General features: G+C 60.6%; 1 protein-coding gene and 1 non-coding gene across 3 annotated transcripts; one reads left to right on the top strand and one right to left on the bottom strand.

Annotated features, from left to right (window-relative positions):
* The first annotated feature begins 409 nt into the window (after positions 1–409).
* LOC116641474 lies at positions 410–535 on the top strand. Its single transcript, XR_004301190.1, has one exon. It is a non-coding gene; the product is annotated as a U6atac minor spliceosomal RNA (small nuclear RNA).
* Positions 536–2,910: 2,375 nt separating this feature from the next.
* WDR5 (WD repeat domain 5) lies at positions 2,911–22,568 on the bottom strand. 2 transcript variants are annotated; one of them, XM_032418824.1, is made up of 15 exons: positions 22,483–22,568; positions 21,684–21,772; positions 19,410–19,597; positions 18,683–18,791; positions 18,260–18,333; positions 17,599–17,688; positions 17,319–17,408; positions 17,053–17,136; positions 13,312–13,367; positions 9,857–9,903; positions 7,352–7,427; positions 6,560–6,593; positions 6,145–6,219; positions 5,568–5,655; positions 2,911–4,435 (listed from the first exon to the last, which is right to left on the bottom strand). In XM_032418824.1, exons 3-15 carry the CDS (start codon positions 19,488–19,490, stop codon positions 4,335–4,337), a joined length of 1,005 nt encoding a protein of 334 aa, XP_032274715.1. In that variant the 5' UTR covers positions 19,491–19,597; positions 21,684–21,772; positions 22,483–22,568; the 3' UTR covers positions 2,911–4,334. The 2 variants fall into 2 exon arrangements, with proteins under 2 accessions (XP_032274715.1, XP_032274714.1); XM_032418823.1 differs by lacking the exon at positions 21,684–21,772.
* Between the last annotated feature and the right edge of the window lie 688 nt (positions 22,569–23,256).

The raw sequence follows: 23,256 nt of genomic DNA, 5'->3' as shown, positions 1-23,256 counted from the left end.
TTCGCTCCAAACCACCTCCATTTCCGCAGGAAGTTCCGAGTCTCTGCCCGACCGTCCGCAAGGCGTGTCGGTGTAGGAAGTGCGTGCGGGCCCTGTTTTGTTTCCGGGGGAATCTCGTTTTCTGAGGGACGCTCAGGACTTCCGCATGTCCCTCCCAGCTTCTGATTGGCTGGTTTTATGAATATATTAGGGCAGGGAATGGCGAGTTTTTCCACACGCGGCAGCGACTGTGGGGATTTGGGCGATAGTATGCGAACAGTGGCGGCTCCGCGCTGTGGAAAGGCGCCCCACCGGCGTACCATTTCGGTACTAGCCCCCCCTCCGGCCCCCTCTTCCCGGCCTCAGTCGCCGTAAGCGAAAAGCGGCGCGCTCGCGGAGCCATAAATAGCGGGCGGCCGGTAGCAAAGGCGTGTTGTATGAAAGGAGAGAAGGTTAGCACTCCCCTTGACAAGGATGGAAGAGGCCCTCGGGCCTGACAACACGCATACGGTTAAGGCATTGCCACCTACTTCGTGGCATCTAACCAACGTTTTTTTCGGTTCCCGTGTGCTGGGGGGCGGGTCGGCGGGGCAGGAGCCGGGGTCAGGGCGGGAGGGCCACGCCGGGGACGGGAATCGGCGGGGTTGTCCCGTGGGCATGGCCACAGCACCCGGGACTTGTTACCCGGCCGCGGTGCGCTGAGGACCCCCGCGCCCCTCCGTGGCCCCCTGCGTCCCCCGCGCCCCCGCCGCCGTCCGCTGGCCGGTGCTTCCCCCACAAAGGCCCTATGAGAGCCGGCCCGCCTCCCGGCTGGCAGAGCCATCAGCCGTGAGGATGCGGGCACGACGACCCTGAGCTAGGCGCCTCGCAAGCCCAGCGCAGGGAGCGGACCGCACAGAGGAGCGCACCTGCCCAGCGGCCCGGGTCACTGTCCCCGGGCTTGCCGGCCGTTTCCTGGGCGAGTGTGGTCGGCTCTCCTTTGGACTGCTTGTACCGTCTTACAGGTGTCCTCGCCGAGCCAAGTAAAACCTTTGGCATGCTGCATTTGTGAGAGTCATGCTGTTCCTGCCCCCACCCAAGTCTCCTCCGGGGCCCAAGCAGCCCCTGGCTGCACCCTCTCCCCCGCCTGGGCCGAGGTGCAGGAGTGGACAGCAGGCGCTCTGTCGGGCCTCCGGCACCAGCGGCCCTTGCTGAAGGAACACAGCCTGCCCTCCAGCAGAGTCCCCGCGTCCTTGGCGGCTCAGCGCCGGGCCCTCCCCGAGCCCCTGATGGGCCATCACGCAGGTGCCAGGCGAGGGCATCACGGCCACGTGGCCGACGCCGCGAGCTCACAGCAGGACCTGCTGGGTCGCAGTGCACACGCTCACTGTGCAAGTGACATCCTGACGTTCCCAGGGACGGAGCCCCACACGGGGCCACTGCAAGCTCCACGTGTAGGGCTCACTTAAGGACCCAGGAAGCTGTTTGTCAAGTTAAATAAAAACAACCTGATCCACAGTCCCATGTTAAAAGTGCACGCAGCACCGTCCACCTCACGCTCACTATGAAAAGCAAGTTCCCCAGCTTACCGGGAGCCGGGGTCGGAGGCTGGTCCACAGCCCCTCAGACAACCTGCAAACCCAGACCTGGGAGCCAACGGGACACATGGGTGTTCCGAGTCGTGGTAAGGGACAAATGAGGACACCCCAAGATTCTAGAGCTCAACCAACCAACGTGGGTGGGGGCCTTGCTGGGGCCCTGGTTCACCCCGACCCGCTGTGGAGCACATGTGAACACGCACACGTGTGCGGTGATGGCAGATGCTGTGTGGGGGTGTGCACGTAGGAACATGTACGTACACACAGGTACACATCCACGAAGATATTAAGACAACTGGGGAAAGCTGGGCATCAGGTATTTGACTAAAGAACTTGAGGTGTGAAAATGGTTCAGTGCCGAAGCTTCTGGAAAATTCTCTTATAGGGCCCGTGTGTATTCACTGCTTCGATCATGAAGCGTCTGGGATTTCTACTAAACAAACCGGGACGGACGCAGGAAACAAGATGTGTTAACAGGTGAAGCTGAGGGGCACCTGGCGGGCTCAGTCTGCAAGAGCGTGTGACTCTTGATCTCAGGGTTGGGAGTCTGAGCCCCAGGTTGGATGTAGAGTTTACTTAAAAATCTTTTAAGGGGTGCCTCGGTGGCTCCGTTGGTTGAGCGACCAGCTCTTAGTTTCGGCTCAGGTCATGACCTCGGGGTCGTGGGATTGAGCCCCGCGTCGGGCTCTGCGCTCAGTGGGGCGTCTGCTTGGGATTCTCTCTCTCCCCCTAAATGCGTGCTCGCTCTTTCTCTAAATAAATCTTTAAAAAAAAATTATTTTGGGAGGCACAGGGGTGGCTCAGTCGTTAGGCGTCTGCCTTCGGCTCAGGTCATGATCCCAGGGTCCTGGGATCGAGCCCCGCATCGGGCTCCCTGCTCCGCGGGAAGCCTGCTTCTCCCTCTCCCACTCCCCCTGCTTGTGTTCCCTCTCTCTCTCTCTGTCAAATAAATAAAATCTTTAAAAACAATTTTAAAAAATTATTTTTTTAAAGTTGACTGATAAAGCCAGCAAGATTCTATGTTCATATATGCTTGAACTGGTCCAAAATGGAGTTTATTTTTAATGAATATACTAGAAGATAATCCCCAAAATGTCAGTGGTAGCACGAAGCCAGGTGGTTTATGATCCTTGCCTATTTGCTTTACGTTGTCAATAATTAACACAAATAGTAACTTTCATAGTAAGAAAAAGTAGTTTTTAGTAACTATGAGCTTTCTGCCAGAGTGGGCCGCCCAAGCAGCAGAAGGGCCGGTGAGCTTCCAGCCCCCACCCCGAAAAGAGCTGCACATTAAGAAAAGTGAAAAAGTCTTATGGGACAAAATTACAAGACATGAAAATTTTTATTTTTAAAAGAGAGAATGTATTTTTACACAAATCTACAACAGAGAATTCAAACGTAGAAAAAATAAACTATATCCAAGGGCACAGAGCTCCGTGTCCACACCCCCCTGCTCCCAGGGGCGGGCAACAATACCTTCGTGCTTCCTACCAAAATATGTGGCAAACCAGGCCCCCCCACAGCCCCTCGAGCGCTGACCACATGTCACTGCAGCGGGACAGCCCACCTGCTGTCCACCTCCCGGGGAGAGGCCGGGGAACCAGAAGGAAGCCGGTTTCCACATGCCTTCTACCAGAATGGTCAGTGCTGTCCAAGTGACAGTGGCCACTGGAAGGGGCCCCGGAAGCCCGTCGAGGGCAGCCCCCTACTCCCCGCCCAGGACTCAGGGCCTTAGGAAAGGCAGGGCCCGCGCTTCAGCCCCCTGCTGCTGGCGGAGGAGGGGGTGTGGACGGGGGTCCCACGCCTGGGATCAGCACAGCACCACCCCCGCGCCCCCCACCATTGGCAAGCGCGCTGCTGGAGGTTCCCACACACGACCCAGAGGCCCGCCGGAGCAGGCGGCTCCCAGTGCCGGCCCCGAGGCCCCCAGCAAGCCTGCGGGTTTCGGAACCGGGGCCTCCCGCAGCCCAGGCCGGCTCCTCACAGCCACACTGCCCCGGGTTGTCCCCGGCCCCCGTGACGCACTCCCGACCTACAGGAGAGCCGAGCCCTTCCCGCGGCCATCCTCAACCTCCTGCCACCAAGGACTTCTCAGGAAGGGGCCGAGCGCACGCAGGCCCGGCGGGAGAAGCCCGGCGCGGCGGCGAGACTCCCACCTCGTACCACAGCTTGTGGCCGTGCGCGTCGGGGACGCGGGGGGGGACGCGGGGAGCTACGGGCACGACACCACACTGTCGGCACAGGGACCACGAACTCCCACACAAAGGGTTTTTACACGGGATTAACCTTACAGTGTTCTGCGTTTTCCAGAAAGACTTTGAAACAACACTGGGCGCTCCGGCAGGAACCGGTGACCACGGGCCGGGTCGCTAGAGCATCTACTGAACAGACGGGGGGCTGGCCGCGGGGGCTCACAGCGCTTGCACTGGGTGCTTACATACCGAAGAAGGGACAGAACATTTACTGGAAAAAAACACAACTCATGATAAATTGAACTTCACCCTTCTGTAATAAAAAATTAAAAATTTTTGTTGACTCTGAACACAATACAGACTACAAACTTCCCCAGACAGTGTGAGAGGGATCAGCAAGAAATGTCACCAGCAACTGCTAGAACTTTCCGGTGGTAGACACCCCCTCCACCACATCGTCCTCAGAGGCGGCTTAATCCAGGCCCGTCCCGACCCCCAGGCCCAGACCGAGGGGCGCCCTTCCAGACACCGCGCTCCCGCCGCCGGGGCACCTTCCTGACCGTCCCCCCCGCGGCGCCCACAGCGCCTAGCAGTCACTCTTCCAGAGCTTGATGGTCTTGTCGTTCTCCAGCGCGGCCGAGGCGATGATGTTCTCTGTCGGGTGGCAGGCCGTCGAGATCACAACGTCTGAAACAGAGACCGGAGCCGACGTCTGCCCCCTGGTGCAGAGACCCGCTCTGCCGCCCCAGGGTCGCGCCCCCACCGCCCCCAGGGCCCCGCCACTGGCCCCCAACGCTCACAGCCCTGAGCTGTGCCACCCGCCCCGGGGGGAAGGTGGCAGGCGGCATGACGCGGCGGCCTCCGAGAACACCAGTGTCGGCCCACGGCAGCAGCGCGGGCTCGTGGAGCCTGGCCCAGCACCCAGCACGCTGGGTCCCGGCGGGTACAGACAAGCCCCGGTCTCGCCGCGTGGACAACGTGCCCGCACTCACCAGGACCAGAGCCCACGCTCCCGCCGCCCCCCACTGCTGCTGGGCCCAGGCACACTCCGCAGGGCACGCTTCGCCTCCGCCAGGAAGCTCCTCACCTCCGCCAGGGATGTGAGAGTCCATGAGCTGACACCTGGGCTACACCCCAGAACTTTCCCACTTCCCGAGCGGCTGCATCCCAAGTGGCTGCAAAGGGGCTGAGTGTCCTGCCCACGCAGCAGTGGGTGGGCCAGAAGCAACCGAGGCACGGGGCTGCTCCCGAGGAGCTAAGCCACGTGGGCAGACCACACAAAGTGGCAGCTGACCCCAGGTCTAGGCCGTGTCCCCAGCAGGTAGAGGTGGCTTTAAGGGATGACAGTAGAGCACTCAAAGGATCGGACACTCTCCCCCAAGTGCAGGCGGGGAGAGGGGCGGCCTCTGGGGGCAGAGGGCCCAGCATGGGCGGCCGCTCAGAGTGCAGAGCACAAGGCCCCCAGGGAGAAGGTGGGTCAGAGAGCAACCAGAGCCTCTAGCCCAGAGTGGATGTCCCCTGCCCCACGCTTGTCTCGACGCAGGACACACACACATGAGCGACGTCCGCACACAGAGCCTACATGGACTGTGAGGTCAGGCAGCCAGAAAGATGGCCACGGAGAGAAGTTGAAGCCGGACCCGGCCTTGGCCAGACGGGAGCTCGAACAAAGCCACCTGCCAACCACTCCGAAACGGGGCGCCCCCAGGCCACCAGAAGGCCGAGGAAGAACACGAGAAGCAGGCGGCAGGACAACGCACTCGCGCACAGCGTCGCCGTGTAACGCGGGTGTGCGGCCGGCACAGATCCCCGCGCTCACCTGTGTGGCCCTGTAGTTTCTGGACGATCTCCTTGGTCTGCAGGTTCCAGATGTACACCAGGTTGTCCTCGGAACCAGACACGATCCACTAGGAACGGGAAGGCGGGCAAGAAACACCCAGGTCGGAGCTGGCTCCTGGGCGAGAGTCCCTGTCCCCACACGTCCATGCCCGCCCCGAGGCGGCACTCTCCCTCCCAGCACCGCCCACAGAGAAACGCGAGGCCGCGCTCAGCCGTGGGGAGCCCTCTGGGACCTGCATCATTTCCTCGAATCACCACTCTCTCAGGGTCACGTCCGGGTCTGCCGAACGCCACCACCCACTCGAGTCACGTCCCGCCTGGGCGAGCACAGGAGTGGGGCCCCGCCTGGGCAGCAGAACCCTCACAGAGACGACACTGCGCCCCACACCCCGAACCCTCTGCCTCCATGAGGGAGAAGCTGACCGTCCCAGGCACGGTACTTCGTTCTGCGGGCACAGAGGAACGCCCGAAGGCAGACAAGCCAACCTATGAGAGGGTCACCTCTCGGGAGGGACAGCTGGGAGGGCGAGAAGCTCCTGAGCTGGAAGAAAACTTACCTTCCCGCCAGTGACTGAGAAATTGGCAAAAATGCAGTATTTCTCATTCTTGTGGCCGGTGTATGTCTTCAGGCACTGCAAAGACAGGAGTGTCAGTACGTCTGTTGAGTCACGATCTCCCTGCACTGTGGACAATTCCCGGCGTCTGGAATGCGGGCACTTCATGGCCAACTAACCTTAGCTCTGAGAGCAATCTAAACACCCAGGGCGCAAAGCCACGTGGTTGCAACCTTCACCTGCGGCCTAGCGAGCTGCAAAATCCTGAGTCTGACAAACACGCACCACGCCAACCCAGTGAAGGTGGCTTCCGTTAGCCCCTCTTGCTTCAGACCCTGGCTCAGCTCCGCCACCAGCGAAAGCCACAGCCCAGGCCCTCGGCACAACCAGTCCCAGCAAGCCTGCCCCCAGCACTCACCTTCCCTTTGCTGTAGTCCCAGAGCTTCAGCGTGCTGGAAGGCAGAGGGGGGCAGTGAGTCACCTGCATTCACGGAGTCCCCGCGGTCACTGTGTGCCCCACCCCCACCCCGTGCTCACATGCGGAGCGAAGCCAGGGGCCGGGCCCCTCACCCTCTGCAAGCGCGGGCACAGGGCCCGCCGTTTGTCGGCATCCGAGAGCAGTGTGAGAACCCCGCACGTTTCTGCCACTAACCAGAGCCTACCGGGTGCCCCCGGAATCAGTCAGCGGCTCGTTCCCGCTACAGGAGGGAGGTGGGGAGGTTCCAGAAATGTCCAGAACAGATTTCAGTGCAACAAACAATCCCCCCTCTTCCCTGGGCAGGAATTCACTCTTCCCAAGGGTGCTGAGGAGAAGCGCCAACCACATGGCCCTCTGGCAAGCTTGGGGGCCGGGCTCGGGGCCCCAGAGAGCTGCCCGAAGTGCACACACGGCAGCCAGAGGTTGAAGGCCCGCCGAGAGGGGGCAAAACCGGCCCCGAGTCTGCTGGGGTGAAACACAGGTGCTCAGGGGCAGAACCAGAGCTGCTCAGAGGCTGCCCGTGCCCCCACAGTCGCCGCAGAGAAACCTGGACCCCCAATCCTTCTTCAGCCCGGAGACCCGGCCCCCAGCACAGCACATGCATTCCGGAAGCCTACACCTTCCAGAAGCGTGGACCACGTACCGGGCTTAGACATCTCTTGTCTCTACGAGTGCAACACTGCTAGGAAACAGACATTCCTGGCCCGCCCCGCGGGAAGCGGTGGCACTTACTTGTCCAAGGTCGCGGCCAGGATGTACTTGCCGTTTGGAGAGAACTTCACAAACGACACAGGAGGATTGTCATCATCTGCATGGGAAACGCAGAGACAGGCTGATGGGAGGAGCACTGGGCCTAGGCCCGGGGAGGAAAGGAGGACAGCCCCCCATCACCACACGGGGCCATCCGAGTGGGGACGCTGCCACAGTGCCCACACCACCACCTAGGATGGGTCCCCGAGGAGCCCAGCACACCCCCCTTCGCCCGTCCCTGGCGCCGGTCACAACGGCCGGTTCTCCTCGATGTTTCTCGGGTCCCTGGTGGGGGCCTGACCACCCCCTCTGCCACGACGGCTTTAGGAACAAGGGGCCTATGGCCAATCAAACTCAGGGTGCCTGGCCTTCTGCCAACATGGGGTTTGTAGGAGGACCCAGGGTCGATTTCTTCACGTGGAACAGTTTGCCAACGCCCCGCTGGACTGAAGAAGTATTGCCATTGAGGGAAAAAGGACCCGGGTGAATCATCTCAGATGTTTTCTGCCGCCTAATTAGAGCAAAAGGTCTGTAAACCCCCTCTAAAAACAACCCTGCTGGCATGATACCCGCATCCTTGCTTCTATACTCGGGTGTGAAAGCTCACCCCGGGCGGCCCGGGAATGCTGGTAAGAGCCCGTCAGGGCCGCCCAGGCCAAGGCCGGCATTTTCCGCTGCATGACAGCCTGTGACCCTCACATCGGGAGGAGCGCGCTTCCCCCCAGGTGAGAAGGACAGAACCGGGGCCGTGCACCCTGGTGCCGAGCAGGGGAGAGCGGCGGGCCGCATTACCACCTCGAGGGCCCTGGCCACCGCACGCCGGGGGCCGCTGCTCCCTCCGACACGTCCCAGACACTGCAAAGGCACATGAAAAGGCGTGAGGCCAGACGGCCCTCCTCAGGGCACAGGGGCCACACCAGGAAGGCAGGCCCCCAACTCAGACAAGGCGAGGTAGTGCCGGTGTTTCTGACCCAAGCTCCAGGACCAAAGCGTCGCTGGGTCTGAAAAGTTCTAATCCTGTGGACCTGCCTTTAGAAACGGGCTGGGGACAGGGTTACGCACCGCCCCTTCCTCCCGCAGACGCCGTGGGGCTCAAGGCCCGGCGCTGATACCTGCCTGCTCCCAGCCTTGGGCTAGTCCACGAGCCTCTCCGAGCCTCCGCTTCCCGCCCGGCTGCGGGGCGGGCTGGCCGTGAGGATTACGTGTGTTAACGTCGACGCTTAACACGCAGCAAGCGCCAGACAGCTCCCGCGGTGCGAACGATGGCACTTTCCACCCGGTGGAGGGGGCTGTGCCAGGCCTCTGGGGACGGAGGCTGGGGACACGGCGGAAGTGACGTCATCAGAAGGGTAAACTCAAAAAGCAAAAACCGTACAAAGGCCACCATCATACGCTGAACCGCGTCCCTCTCAAACTTCCACGTCAAAACCCTCACCCCAGTATCTCAGCTCTATGTGGGGACGCGGCCTTGCAAGGGGTGCCTCGGTTAAAATGGGCTAGGACAGGGGACCCTACTCCAATCTGACCAGCGTCTGTACGAGACAAGAACTGGACGCCAGGGGTGCACACACAGGGGACAACCACGGGAAGACACAGCAGGAAGGCCGACGAGAGACCGCAGGAGAAACCAGGCCCGCCCACGCCTGCATCTCGGATCGCAGTGCCGAGGATGCAGGGATAAATCTCTAGAAAGTCGCCTGAGCTGGGGTGCTTTGCTATGGCGGCCCCCGCTGACCCCAGCTGATGCATAAAGCCACATGCGTTCCCGATTGCCCAGGGAAGGGTGCGGAGCTTCAGAGGCACCTCCCGGCAGGTCATAGGCCCCTCCCCCAGCCCACAACCCAGCTCTCGCCAGCCCGCAGCGTAGAACTCCACCACTGCCCTATTTCACATTTAAACCTGAAACTGCAGGGACCTTCCAGGCTGACCCGAGGTGATCCACCTTCTCAAAATCCTCCCAGGGCTGCCTCCCCATCACCTTCAGGGGCTCAGGCCCTGAAGGGGCCCAGCACCCACCCTCTGGCCACATATGCACCTGCCTCTCTTTGCACAACCGATCCCTACCCGTCTGCAGAGACCCCAGTGCCTGTCCCCCGGGCTCGCCGTGACACCCCCGGCAGATGGGGTGCATTTCAGGGCTGGGGCTCAATCACGTCTGCTCAAGGAATGATCCGAGGAGAGTCCCCACCAAGGGTCTGAGGGGCTCACAGGGCTTTCGGAGGACACGGCCAGGCAGTCCCAAGCAAGGGCTGATGGAAGACAGCACGGGGCCCCGCCTGGAGAGGGGACGTCACGGTGCCGGAGGTCAGCAGGAAGGAGCTGCCAGGAGCTGGACCTGGTCAGTGAGGGAGGAGCCCTCCCCCAGGAAGCAGATCCAGGATGGAGGACAGGGGGCCTTCCCAGAAAGCACATATGACAGAGGGCAGGGAACAGCGACCGCCGCTGGGAGGGACAGCCCGCCAGAAAGCCCGCGCCGGCGGCACTCACCGATCAGCGTCTTCAAGCACTGGCCAGAGGCGGTGTCCCAGATCCGACTGCAACGCAAAAATGGCAAGTTTTCAAAAAGCAAGTCAGGACAAGCAGCTCGAGGCGTTCCGGCTCCTAAGCAAACCCTGATTTTGAGACTAACACACAGTGAGCCATATTTCAGTTTTCTTTACTGTTCCGCTCCATCATTCCTGCGGCAACGAGGTCCCCCGGCCCCCCGGGGCCAGAACGGGTGCCGCGCGCACCGCACTCCCGCCGCGCTCACAGGGCCCCGCGCACACAGGGCCCCGCGCACACCGCGCTCCCGCCGCGCTCACAGGGCCCCGCGTGTTCTCATGCGCTCAGCCACAGGAGGTGTGGTCACCGTGACGGGGACAACAGAGGCCACGGCCGAGGGCGCCTGGAGCCCAGCCTGCTCTCCGGCACGAGCAATCCAAGCATGCGGTTGCTCGGGAGTTTCCGCACAACTAGAGCATCGTATGGTATCTTCCGGATGTTCCTCTAGTTCAGGAGCAAGAGAACGTACTCGAGGAGCTGCTGCCCCAGAACGGACGTGCCAGTTCGAGCGTATCTGTGACTTCCGTCCACGCAAACGTCTTCAGCAGCAGACGCGCGTCGCCTGCCCCTCCACGGCACAGATGCCCAGCAGCGGGGACACTGGCTCACAGGGTGCCACTTGACCTTCCTAACGTCCTCTCCCAGCTTCCCACCCCCGCCGGGGGACGCCCTGGCCCAGGACGCTATCTCGCATCACTGGCCGCGGGGCACACTTTCGAGCTGCTCTCTAACTCCCTGACCGCTGGGAGTGGGCGCAGGGCCGGCGACCTGCTCCTAGGACCGGCTCCGCTCTGCCTGCCCCACCAGGCCCTTCTTCTGGGAGGGGACCCCCCCCCACCCCGGCACCAGGCGCTGCGTCGCATCCTGCAACAGGCACCCGTCGGGGCTGGTGCTACAGTGACCGGGCCTCGGGTTTGCTGTCCAGGCAACAGCAGGCCCCCGGCCGCCGGTTCTCCTCACCCTCCCAGCTGCAGCTCGACTACATTCCCTCAGGTCCTAAGTCTGCTTCCTCTCGCTGCAGAAAGGCCGAGGGGAGGCCCTCCGTGGAACTGCCCAGTCTGCCAGGCCAGGGTCCCCACTAGGGGATGTGCACACACCCCGTCCTCATCCCCCAGCTCGCTGCTTCCTGACCCTTTAGTTGCACTTTGTCATTTTCCCCACGTGGTCCTCCTCTTCCCTGTTAGACGTATCCTAGGTTCCCTCATGTCTCTGCCCGTTCCTGCGCGTCTGCTCACTGCGGACGCCCAGTACCGGGGAAGGCTGTCCGTTTCCAAACCTTCACCTCCCCAAACACTCAGTCATGGTTTGTAACCAGCAGGGCCTGGCGGTTCAGAGCTGGGGCGCCAGAGCCCGCCGTGTGACACAGATTCCGGCTGCCACCCACCCACGCTGCTGGGGACAACCAGCGAGACTTCAGCCTGCCTTGGCTCCCCTCCTGCCGAGCGGGGATGGCGAGGCTGGGGTCGGTGCTGATCAAGGGCCGTGTCCATGACTCCTAACTCTTGAAAAACAGACCCTCTACAAAGAGATAAAGCTCTATCCCGTTAACCGGGAGCTCCAAACACCCTGAATAAGGGGCAGATGGGCCTGGTTTGCTCCTGATTTAACTAGAAACGTTTTTAGCACATTACTGCATGTTGTAAACGTTACAAAGCTTCTGGCTAACGGTTAGCAACACCGTTAGTCTCCACTGGGGGTGCCTGCCCGGCCTCTGCCGGTGACACGTCATGGAGGTTTGCCTTTGTTGACACAATTCATCAGATTACAGACTTCCTGATGTCAATCACGCTATCACAGCCCTCTCACAGTTCGAGAAACCCACGTGGTCGTGGACTACTGTTTTCTGAGGCACTGCTGGAATCACCTTGCAAACGGTTCCTTTGGAATTCTGACATCGATATTCCTGAGCGAAGCGTCCTCCGTGGATTTCTTTACAGACTCACTGCGGAGCTTGGGGAGGAGGGTCACACTAGCTCCATCAGGGGCATCAGATCAGGGGCCCCCACCTTGTTCTGTGGTCGGATCAGCTTCCCAGCCTTGGAAGCCCAGGATCCAGCTCAGCTCCACTGACCGTGAGCAGACCTTCCTCAGCCAACTCAGCAAACAGGAGCTCCCCGAACGTGCCCCGTTGTCCCCTTCCCTCCCAGAGCCTGCTACGTCTGCACCCGCTGCCTCCACCCTGCTCATCTGCCCTGTTTCCTTACTGGAGCTGCGCAGGGTTAACGACTGGGCCGGCCTCAGTAAGTACACAGCTTTTTAAATTTTCTCTTCCTTCTCCCTCTTCTGTAGAAAGCTTTCAGAGCCTGTCCATGGGCAACCCCGAGATCGTTCCAGGCTCGCGGGACACAACTTATGCTGTGCTGCACGCGCAGCAAATACACAGCCATGGCGTCGCTCGGGTCTGGACGCTCTCCTGTCGACGTCTAGACGCGACGCGTCCTGCCTCACCGTCCTCGCGGCCCAGGCCCCGCGTGCGCTCGGGGCGGCTGTGCGGCTGGGGTGCACAGGCCTCTCCCGCCAGCTCTGCGTCTCCTCCGGGGCGGGGGGGGTGACGACACACGCTCCATCTGTGAGTCCCGCTGACTCGGACGCTGCTGTGCTCTGCGCCCGCCGCCGCCGTTCGCCCACCCTTTGGTTTCCCACGCAACCTGACAGCCCACAGCGAGGGGTCCAGCTGCCGCGATGCCCGGCGCAGCGCGTTTCTCTCCTTCCGTGGCGTTTTCATTAGATGATTTATGTTACCCCCCTTCCTCCTCCTTGTTTCCTTTTTGCTAAATATAGACTGATTCCTAGCCTTGCTTTCGTTCTCCCGCGTAATTGGGAAGCTCCTCTCGGGTCATCACGCAACTGGGGGCCGCTACCCACCGGCCTCCCCGCAGTGAGCAGCGAGCACACTGGACGGGCAGGAGGCTGTCCCTGCCCGCGTGCCCCCGTCACGCCGTCGGCCGACTTAAACGGACATTTCCTTCTACACCCGCTCTCATGCCTCCGACAGAGTCCTCAGCACTGAGGTTACAAACTCCGAGCTGTCCGAGCATTACTCAGTCAGGCTACACTGCACATTCCACATGAAACCACGTCCCCCCTTCCTCCTCACCTCCTCTGTGGCGGGATTTCCACGCCGCATCCTCCACGGGATGTGAGGCTGGTCCTGGGCCCGCGTGCCCCCCGTGCCCACAAGGAGCGGAGTCTGGAGCAGGAACGCCTCCCCGGCCTCCCCGCACCAGCAGCGCCCCCTCCGGCCGTGCGTCTGTCCGTCTGCCGCAGCCCACGACAGCAGAAGCCCCTCGCGGGGACAGGCTTCCTCCTGCCCCGTTTTCACTGCTGTCCCCCGGAGGCCAGAACACGGCCTTTGCACAAACGGGCGCTGAGTAAATGAAGTAAATGTCTTCACTTACCAGAGACCATCGTAGCTACTTGACACTATCAAGGATCCATCCCGATTAAAATGAACCTGAGAACAGAGTGGAGAAGAAAAGACACTTACTTCCAAGTGGTCCACACAGACTACGTGGCCCTGCCCACCTGAGTGGCCCCCTACTCACAGGTGCCCTTAACAAACACACGCCGTCTTGCTAACACTGACGAAGCAACGGAGCCGCCACGCGCTTCGAACTCTACGGATTTCCTGCCAACGCTGACGGATACTCGAGTGACACGGATAAAGTGATTTTTGCCAGGTGTCTCAAGCAACAGGCCCTTTGTTTCACGATGGATAACTAAACTTAGAAGGAAAATCAACCCCGAACACGTCTTGAGCAGCTAAATCGCTTACTACAAAATGTATCCTTGAAAAGAAACAAAGGGGACCAAGTGACCAAGCCCAAGGGAGAAGAGGCCGGGCCTGGAGAGCCCATGCCTGCGTGCATCTGCTGCTGCCATGGAGGCGGCCTGACCAGGGCGACCTGGCCGAAACCCACCTCCCCTGACCTCACATTAAACCAAGAAAAACCCACCTGTCGGGTACCCACCGGAAGAATGCACGCAGGCGCGTCCCCCTGCCTGCCGCGAGGACCAGGAACCTCAGGCACCCGGGCGCCAACATCCAGGCTGCTCTGAGCCCCACACCTCAGAGCGGGGGTGACGCCCCCGTGGGCTGGTCCCCCGGGCACAACCAGCCTCTGCTCCCCGCACCTCTGTCACCCGGGGGCCCAGCGCTCTCCACCCCCGTGGCCACACACACCTCCGGCAGCCGACAAGCCCCAGTCTCACAACTAAACCATCTTCGAGTTTCTTTCCTGCTTTCCCGGTGGAATCCCAGCGGAAGTAAAGGAACCACGATGTCAGATGAGACTATCACCAACTTCTACCTTTTTTATTTGAGTCCCGGGCAGAGTTTATCCAGGATAAGCCTTTTTATAACAACTAGCACCTTGCTGAAACCGGCTCGCTCCCTGCTACCCGTGCCACGTTTTCCACGTGAGACTGCGTGGCACAGGGGCTGGGGGTGGGCCCGTGGTCGCCTGCTGGGTCAATTGGCCTCCACCCTGGCGCCACCACCCCACCAGCCCAGTCTCTCCGGCCACGGGGCTGCCCATGTGGCTGCATCCGCCCGACTCACAAGGGCCAAGCTGCCTCCAGACACTGCTGGATGTCCCCAGCGGCCAAGCCACGCGCCCAGGAGCACCCGAGAGCTCGTTCCGCTGAGCAGCAGGCCCCAGAGCACACCGCAGACACACCCTCGGTGGATGCGGGTGACGCGGGGCCAGGAGACACGGAGAAGCTGGGGTCTAGACTCTCGGGCCCCACCCGCCACAAGGACAATGCTCTAGTAGCTGCAGCAGGAAGGTTAACAGGTGGGATGAACTTGGCTTTATTTAACCCAAAGTCTCTACGGTCCCACCCCGACACGTGACCAGTGTCGAAGTCACCCACGAGACACTTCTGGCTCCCTTTGGTCCCACGGAACCGTCGAAGGCTGAGCACACACAGCACACCTGGCGCTCACGGCGGGTCTCGATCGGGGCTCCCAGCACTTCACGGGCTGCACCACCACGCGCGGCTGGCGGCCTCTGTGCCGGACCGCTGGGCCCCGCATGATCTCCAGGAGACACTCGAGAGGCTCTTCTGTTGTCCTTCCATCCCTGCCGCTGGTTTTGGCAGGACAAGCTCGCAGGCCAGCTATTTAACCATGACCACCCGCTCGTCAGCCCCTCAAGGTAACGGTCTTTCTAACTCGCTGCCGCCTGTCCAACCACGTTCTCCCTTTCTTTGGGTTTGCAAAATACTCTATCACGGTCCATTGTACCAGACACTAACGAGTTGGCATGGGTCCCCGGAAGCTGCCATGCCAACCTCATTCTTTGCCTTGTTCCCAACCACATCGGGACCTCCCCACTGGCAAACGCAGCTTGGGTTTTCCATCCCACCAACGGTCAGGTGCGAAAGGCAACAAGGCCGCCCTACACATCCCCACAGTCTAAACGTACGCACTATGAAGACACGAAAAAGGCAACAAGTCAGACCCTAAGGGGAATGCCAAGTCCGCACTCAGATGACAGTCACTCAGAGACCTCCCTCCGGCGGGGGGGAGGGGCACACCTGGCAGACAGGTGAGCTCACGTAAAAGCAGCGAAGCAGGAAACAGGGTGAGTACAAGGAAAATCCACAGGCCGAGCGGCTGCAGCGAGGACCGCGGGATGAGACGGGCAGGAGGGCCCTTTCGGTGAGGAAGCTAATGCAGGTGGAATCTGGGCGAGAGAGGACGGGGGCCACTCAGGTGGGAGGAAGGGCGGGGATGGGGCAGCCAGCGGAGTACCCGCCGGGAGGCTTCCAGCTCCCAGCCGCATCTGCTGGAAAGCTCAGTGTGCCTCCTTCACACGACCGTGACCGCCGAAAGTTCACCTACAGAACGGCGCACCGCGGGGAAAGCTGTCCAACGAAGATGCCCACTGCACTCCTGGCCGTGCGGTGCGACTTACAAGCAAACACCCGCCGGGGTGACTGGCGCAGTGTGCCCACTACCCCCCGGGGTCTGGGCACGGACACCACAGATGCCCAAGAACCCCTCCCAGGGGGCCGCACGGCAGCTGTGCTCCACCCCCACCACTTAGAGGACATCCGGTGAAAGACACGGATTTTTAAAAAACCGGACAGCCTCAGGGGGAGGCAGGGACTAGCAGTGGGCCTGGAGGGTGGGGGCTCAGGAGACTGTGACTCTCTCTTCGCTACCTCTGTTTGCCTTTTCTTAAAGGAGTACATTTCACTTCAGTGGGAAATGCAAACTTTACAAACCCTATGGCTGCTCAGGCTGAGTCCCCCCGCCCCCCAACTCGCACTCCTGCGACTCCCCGCCTTCCTTCAGCTCGCTTCCCAGGTCCTTCGCACATTCGCTGCCGTGCTCTCCTCGGACTGGGAGTCCACAGCGGAGGGGAGAGCACCGGTCAGGCCGGGCCCCGTGTCCACAGCGCACCGCCTTCCTCGGAGCCCCAGGCGCTGGCCAGGACTGTGGGCGGCAAGGGCCCCTGGAGGCCACTGCAACCAGCGTGCGATACGTGTCCTCTACGTATCCAGGCTCTGCAAGTGGTCTCGGCTGGGCAAAAAAGCCCTTCCAAGGCTGAAAATGTTTCAAATCACTCACCTACACGATTTCAGAAAGTGAAAAGGACCATCTGCTCAGTAAGAATAAGCACACTGTTTACACGATCCCTTCCCCTTTCCAAAAAAAGGCAAACTTGGCTAAGAAACAAGCCCAGGCTCTCTGCTGACAAAGAAAGGAATCTCCTGGCCACTTTCAAGTGGAGAGGTTTGTGATACAATGGATACTTCAAGCACGCACACTCATCTTGCACACTGCTGGCGTGCACACAGGCAGGACGCGGAGCACACACAGGACACTCGTGGGGCCCCGCCCTCCACTGGCTCTCGCCCTCGGCCAGGTCATCTCGACCTCCTCCACCACCACCCCAAGATCAAAGCCAGCTCCACTCCAAACTCACTTCCCAATGCATGGCCCTCTTCTAGGCCTGGCCGCCCTACCTGTCCCACAGGATTCAGTTTCGGGACACCACACCCAGGCCCTCGCCCGCCTGTCCTTTCACAGGCCCAGGACAGGGAGACCGTTCTCAGGGTCCCCAGTGTCCCCTCCCTGGCCATCACCCTGTCCTGCTGCGCGGTGTCCAGGGTTCAGTGGGACTTACAGCTGAGACCGGGTCCGAGTGTGCAGGCAGAGTCTTGAGACACTTCCCTGTTTTCACGTCCCATATCCTCACGCTTTCATCAAACTGAAAACAAAAGAAGAGGTAAGGCCATTCCATACGGAGGAGGAGATGACCGGTCCGCTGGAACCCAAGACCTGCCACCACCAGCCCCTCGTCCCCCAGCACGACAGAGAAGACTCAAGGCTCAACTCCCAAGCCCCTGGCTACAAAGTACCACCCCCCACGCCCAGGGGCATCGCACTTACAGAGCCCGAGACGATGAGGTTGGACTGGGGGTTGAAGTTACAGCAAAAGACGTAGTTACTGTGCCCCTTCAGGGTTTTCAGACACTTTCCCTAAAACCAAGTATTGTCAGACTAAGTTACTCCCAGTGGTTATTTCAACACCGAGCCCACAGCGGCCCGATGGCACATCTCCCACCAAGCGGGGCCGCCCATGACCAGCTGGTCCCCGGACCGCCCTCGGACTCCCACACCGTGCCCCCTGTCCACGCACAGGGGCTCTGCCGGGAGGGAAGCAGCTTACCGAGCTCACGTCCCAGATCTTTAGGGTTTTATCATCTGAGGCGGAAACAAGGAGGTTGGAATCTGACGACCAGGCCACATCTGATATCCCCTGGGGAACAAAAACACAGGGTCACCACCTTGACGGGACAAAATGCAGTGAACCAGCAAAGGTCAGAACATCCGTCTAAAGATAAATAAGCACATGGCTCCACTATCCAAACCCTCTAGCTACTCCCGACCCCACAGACAGAACACTACACGGTCCCCAAAGGAGAAGCGTGTTTTCCTGCAATCACGATGAAACTTTTCTGGGAAGGTCAAAAGTATTTGCTTAAAAAACAAGAGGCAGGGACGCCTGGGTGGCTCAGTCGGTTAAGCGGCTGCCTTCGGCCCAGGTCATGATCCCAGGGTTCTGGGATCGAGTCCCACATCGGGCTCCTTGCTCAGCAGGGAGCCTGCTTCTCCCTCTCTCTCCCTCTGCTTGTGCTCTCTCTGTCAAATAAATAAAAAAAAAAAAAATCTTAAAAAAAAAAAAAAACAAGAGGCAAACAACTATCAAAAAACTCGGGTTGGGGGGGAGCTTAGATCTTAACCTGATGAACCCTGGGGATGGGCCCCACCCCCTGGACCAGTGGAGCTACAGCGGCCCACCAACCTCAGCATGCAGGGCTCACACCTACCAGCTTGTGACCAGATATGGTTTTCTCGAATTTTCCGTCATATGCTCCCCAAATTTTAATGAGTTTATCAGCAGCTGAAAGAAAGGAAGACAAAGGAAATGGGGTGCTTCAGTCATCCTGAGTAAAAATCTGGGCTTCCCACAACAAGTGCCCTGGGAACAGTGTGAATCCCTCTGGAACCCACGTGAACAGGCTCCATGCAGAGGGAACAGCCGGTGCTCGGACACCTGCCGCCCGCGCCCTTCCCCTCTCCCCCAGGCCCATTACTTCAGAGCAGCCAAGCACCCCAGTTAGGGCGAGGGGCAAACGGCTTGCTGCAATGCCCCAGCGGCAACGTTAGGAAGCAAGCCCTCCCGCTGTCCCGGGCTTCTGGTTGCAGCTCCGACTGCCCCTGGCAAGAGCTGAGGCCCTGGTGATACGTACATGAACTTGCCAGCCACTCCCCGTTCGGGCTGAATTTCACAGAGGACACGGCTTTCGTGTGGCCAGCCAGGGTGAATTTTAGAGCATAGTTTGGTTTAACAGGGGTAGGCTGTTGAAGAGACAGTACCAGTCATCAAACAGTAGCCACTGTGCTGGTTTCAAGCTCAGACCCACCTCCTGAGCTCCAAATCCATATTCCAAGGGCCTACTAGACTCTCTGGAAGTCATCTTCCAAACCGGACAGGTTTAAACCTGGGCTACTTCCCCTCCACAGCTCTGCTTCTCGTGTAGCCCCCTCTTCAGTGCCCCCACTCCACCAGGCCAGCTCAACACGGATGCCCCTCAAGGCCTCACCCCACCCTCAACGAGACTGGAGGCACCATCTGACATGGCCGCAGCCTTGCTCAAAGGCCCACGTGTGCTGCCTGGTGTCCACCAAAGGGGTTGGCAAACCTGCCTGGGAACCAGAATTGTGGAACCAGGGAGGGGGCTTCGTGAGAGGCTTTCTGGGTCCCGCAGAGAATCTTACAATCGGGACGAAGGATCTATGTTTTTGATAAAGCCCCTTCCCCAGGGAACAGGTCTGGGCATCCCCAGCATGGTAAACAAGCACCGAGTAGGTATGTGCTCGATGAATAAAAACGCAGTGTCTGAGGGAGAAGCATCTCCGAGGAGTGTTCGGCCCAGGCGCCCCCTGACAGTTCCCCCAGAGCCCCCAGGGACATGCCTTGCTCTGTGCGGCCGAGGAGGAAGGGGTGGGCTGTGCTCTGGCGGCCTCTGTCTCTGGCTTCTTCTCCTCCGTTGCCATGGCTCTAAAGCCCACCAGGTAGGGGGACGCGGGCAGAGGAGTTCACAGCTCCAGTCGAAGACTCCCAGTGCAAAGAACTGTCTGCTAATCGAAACCTACAGGGGGGACTGAGGCCAATAAACAAACCATATTTTACAAGTTAATTCCCAGAAAAAAGGATGAAAAACCTTTGCCCACCTCGCTTGGCCCCGCAGCAGACACACTGTTCCAGATGAACCTATCCTATCTGTGGGGCTAACTCAGCATTAACACTCTTTAGATGCTAAGACACCCTGCCCAGGCCCCTTTTGTCAACGAAATCCAAGGCCCCACCTTCAGGGGTGCTCCCTACTGTTATCCTTGTCAGTAGGAATGCAGCCCAGTCTAGGCAAACAAAACACAATTTTCTTCAAAGAGCCCTTGAAACGTAAAAAAACAAACAAACAAACAAACAAACAAACCAAACCAACCAAAAGTGCAGGAAGACTGAGCTTCAGGGTGTAGAAATTTGGGAACTCATCCAAATCCTCACAAGTGATGCAACAGGGCTTAACTGCCATGCTTGAAAATATACAAGAGGAGACCCCCAGTGCTCTGCGCCTCCCGGGGGCTTCCCTGTCGCCGGGTGCAGACACAAGGCTGCCTCCCGAACCCTAGCAGCTCAAAAGGCGCCCTGTCCCTGGTGAGGCGACTACAAGACGCAGCCGGGAAGCGTGACCCGGGCTGGCCGTGCCTGCTTGCTGAAGCCTGAAGTGTACACGGATCGGCTGCAAGCAAGCTGGCGCGCTGCAGGAGGGGAAAGACTGCAGCTCAGTTAGGTTTCAGCGTGACAATGGGAGCTACCCGAGCCGAACAGTGAGCGACTCAGTTTGCTGTAGCACAGGATTCCAGAACCTGGATGTGTCTCCTAGAAGCACACCTGGTGACTCTGAAACGGGTTGGGGGGTGGGGGGAGCGACCACGGACAGCATCCTCGCAGACATCGCTGGCCATCCAACCCAGAAGTGTGCACCACCGTTAATCTAACGAGTTTACAGCGTAAATTCTAGCTTGGCGCTTAAAACTGAAAGCCTGCACGACTCCTTGTCACACCAAGGGAAAATGGAAGCCATCAAAAAAGACCATGTCTCAAAGTCTTCATCCAAGAGGAGGGAAGAGAAATGACAGTGCAACACAGCCGTGCAGAGCACAGACGTGGCCCCTGCTGGCTACCTGTAGCAAGGACCCCTACCCAAGGATGGATCGTGCTGCACCCAAAGCCCAAGTACTAGAGCGGGGAGGGGCAGGTCACATAATTGCACCCAGGGACAAAAGTGCTGGCCCAAAACTGGTGCTCAGTAAATGGTAGCTGCTTGGTGATTAAATTTAGTGCAACCTGGCAGTGCCAATTAACCCAAGTGCTGCCCTCCCCTAGGTGGGATGGACAAGTGGGGTGGGGGGAGCTAAGGAAGACAGCCGGAAAGACTTTCACAAAACCTAACATATGAAGAAGGTATCAGCAGGAGCTAAGTGAGGTGTGAGGGAGAAACAGCAATGGAACAGAAGAGGCTTCCTCTGGGGTAAACAGGGCAGCTCAGGGAGCCCAGAGCTGCTCCTTTTAACATAAAAATTGAGACCCACCAGGAGGTGGGGTGTGACTCCCAGCAAACTACCTGCCCTCAGGTGAGGACCAGGGAATACATCAGACCATCTCACAGAAAAGGTGTCGAACCCCTCCCAGCTCAAACCCAATCCGCCAGTCCCTTGGGCTAGCAAAGCATTAACATGCAAAAAATCAGGGGGACCCTAAAGAAGACAATTTCTTGACTCAAGGCCCCTGGTTTCCACTTGAGAGGGAGAAAAGCCGTGCATTTTCCATTAACACTCAGGTGATTCTGGGGAAGCAACTGGACGGCAGGTTAGGGTCTGGCTCCTCAAGGAGTCCAAGAAGGTAAAGGCAACTGTGCCGTGGGGAAGGCCTCCAGAGCACATGCTACCTGCCCCCTCTCGACACTCACAGGTCTCTCACCCAGGTGCGCCTGACCACCCAAGGCTGAGCCTCCCAAACCTGAGCGCTCGCCTGCACTGCTTGTAAAATGCAGCTTCCCGGACTCCACCCCAGAGACTGGGCCCACAGGTGAGGTAACCTGATGACTTGCAGGTGGTCAGACCAAAAGAGTGGGGGGGAATGCCTCTCTCCCCACCTGTCTGCAGCCGGCTTCCATCCTAGCTTACCTATCTGCCTTCTAGGGGACCGGGCCAACCTCAGAGGCAGCGTCTGGCACAGCACCTGCCAGTGTGTCTGCAGGGCTTGATAAACGGACCTGGGTGGGTAGAAACCGGTTGAGGAGGCTAGTAGGGAGCGTCTTGCCATCAGCCAAAATGGCTCTGGCACACCAGGCTGGAGGTGGTGCGAGGCGCTATGGAAGGAGCCGGGGTCTCTCGCGGCGGGAGGGCGAACCGCACCTGGGGAGCCCGGCTTCTCAGGGGAGAGACAGGGCCCGGCTGCCTGGGCTGAGGGCGAGCAGCAGGTCGGGGGAGGGGGCGTTTCTGCAGGAGAGGAGAGCAGGCTGGTCTGCGCGCCACGGCCAGGCACCAGTCGGTGGGTCTGGGGTCTTTGGACGAGCAGCGGAGAGCAAGGGGAGACGCGCGCTGGCTGCTGGAATAAGTCGCAGTCCCCGGGCTGAAGGCTTGTCACCCGGCCGCAGGGGGAGCGGAAGCTGGGGAGTGGCCGCACGGGTGGGCGCTGGGGGGGTCCCCGGGGGGTACGCTTGGGGAGGGGCGCCGGGACCCGAGTACGGGGAGGGGGCCGCCGCCGCCGGGGGCCGGGCGCGAACGAGGGGCGCAGAGCGGGCACCCGGAAGGGAGGCGGTGGGGGCGCGGGGCGCCTGCACGGGAGGCCCCGGCGGCGCTGGGCCGGGACCTGGGCCTGGCCCGCCGGAACACGTGCGGCGGCGGGGCGGCCCGGAGGGGCAGCCGGCGTCGCCCCCGCCCGCACCCCGGGTGCGGCCCCCGGGCTGGCGTCCTCGCTTACCTGCCGGCCGCGGCGGCGGGGCAGGCACTCGGGGCGTCGCGTCGCCGCCGCCTGGGCGGGAGCCGGGCCGAGCTGGACGAGGCGGCGCGGGGGGGCGCCGGCAGTGCGCGTGCGCGAGGGGCGGGGCGGCGGCGGGGCGGGGCGAGCGCACAAAGCCGGCCTCTCGGAGGGGCACTACGGGGAGCGGCGAGGGGCAGAATGCCTGCGGCAAGCCCAACGCCTTAAAGGGACGCTTGCGGAGCGCGCCTTCCTCTGCAAAGCGGTAACCTCAAAGTTGGCGGGTGTAGGTCGTTCTTCTCGTGCACTTTCTAAAAACGGAAGTATGATGATACCTCCAGGAAAGTGCCAGTGTGCCCCTCGAAAGTTCACCTCCTGAACTCGGCCTGCAGCGGCGCCCCCAGGAAGCAGCAGGGCTCGCCCCTGGGAGTCGAGGGGCGGCAGGTCCCTGACGTTTCTTGTGGGACCGTCACTCAGGGACCGCGGCCCCCCTGCCCCGTGGCGCACGCAGCTGACGGCGGCAGCCAAAGCGTGCACAGCTGCCAGCGCGGGCTGGGCTCCCCACGCATGCCTGGCACCTCGGCCGATAGGGTCCCATTCCGCCCCCCTCCGGAAGCGAGGACCCTGAGCCCGCAGAGGTGGGGGCGCCGGCCCCCGCACTCCGCCTCCCGGCCCCCCAGCCCTCCCGCATGGCCGGCTGCCCGCCCGCAGAGAGCCCCGGTCAGGGACAGTCCGCACTTGCAGTCACCGCGTGCAGGCAGCTCTGCTGTCTGCAAG

Source organism: Phoca vitulina, unplaced genomic scaffold, assembly GCF_004348235.1.
Source record: "Phoca vitulina isolate PV1807 unplaced genomic scaffold, GSC_HSeal_1.0 scaffold21, whole genome shotgun sequence".
Taxonomy (NCBI): domain Eukaryota; kingdom Metazoa; phylum Chordata; class Mammalia; order Carnivora; family Phocidae; genus Phoca; species Phoca vitulina.
This window is presented reverse-complemented; position numbering and strand designations above follow the sequence as displayed.

Coding starts and splice junctions, on each gene's coding strand:
- WDR5 (XM_032418824.1), bottom strand. CDS start 19,490: ATGGCAACGGAGGAGAAGAAGCCAGAGACAGAGGCCGCCAGAGCACAG. Junction 13,368..17,052: donor ACTCGGACCCGGTCTCAGCT/GTAAGTCCCACT, acceptor CTCTGTTCTCAG/GTTCATTTTAATCGGGATGG. Junction 9,904..13,311: donor AGTAGCTACGATGGTCTCTG/GTAAGTGAAGAC, acceptor TTTGCGTTGCAG/TCGGATCTGGGACACCGCCT.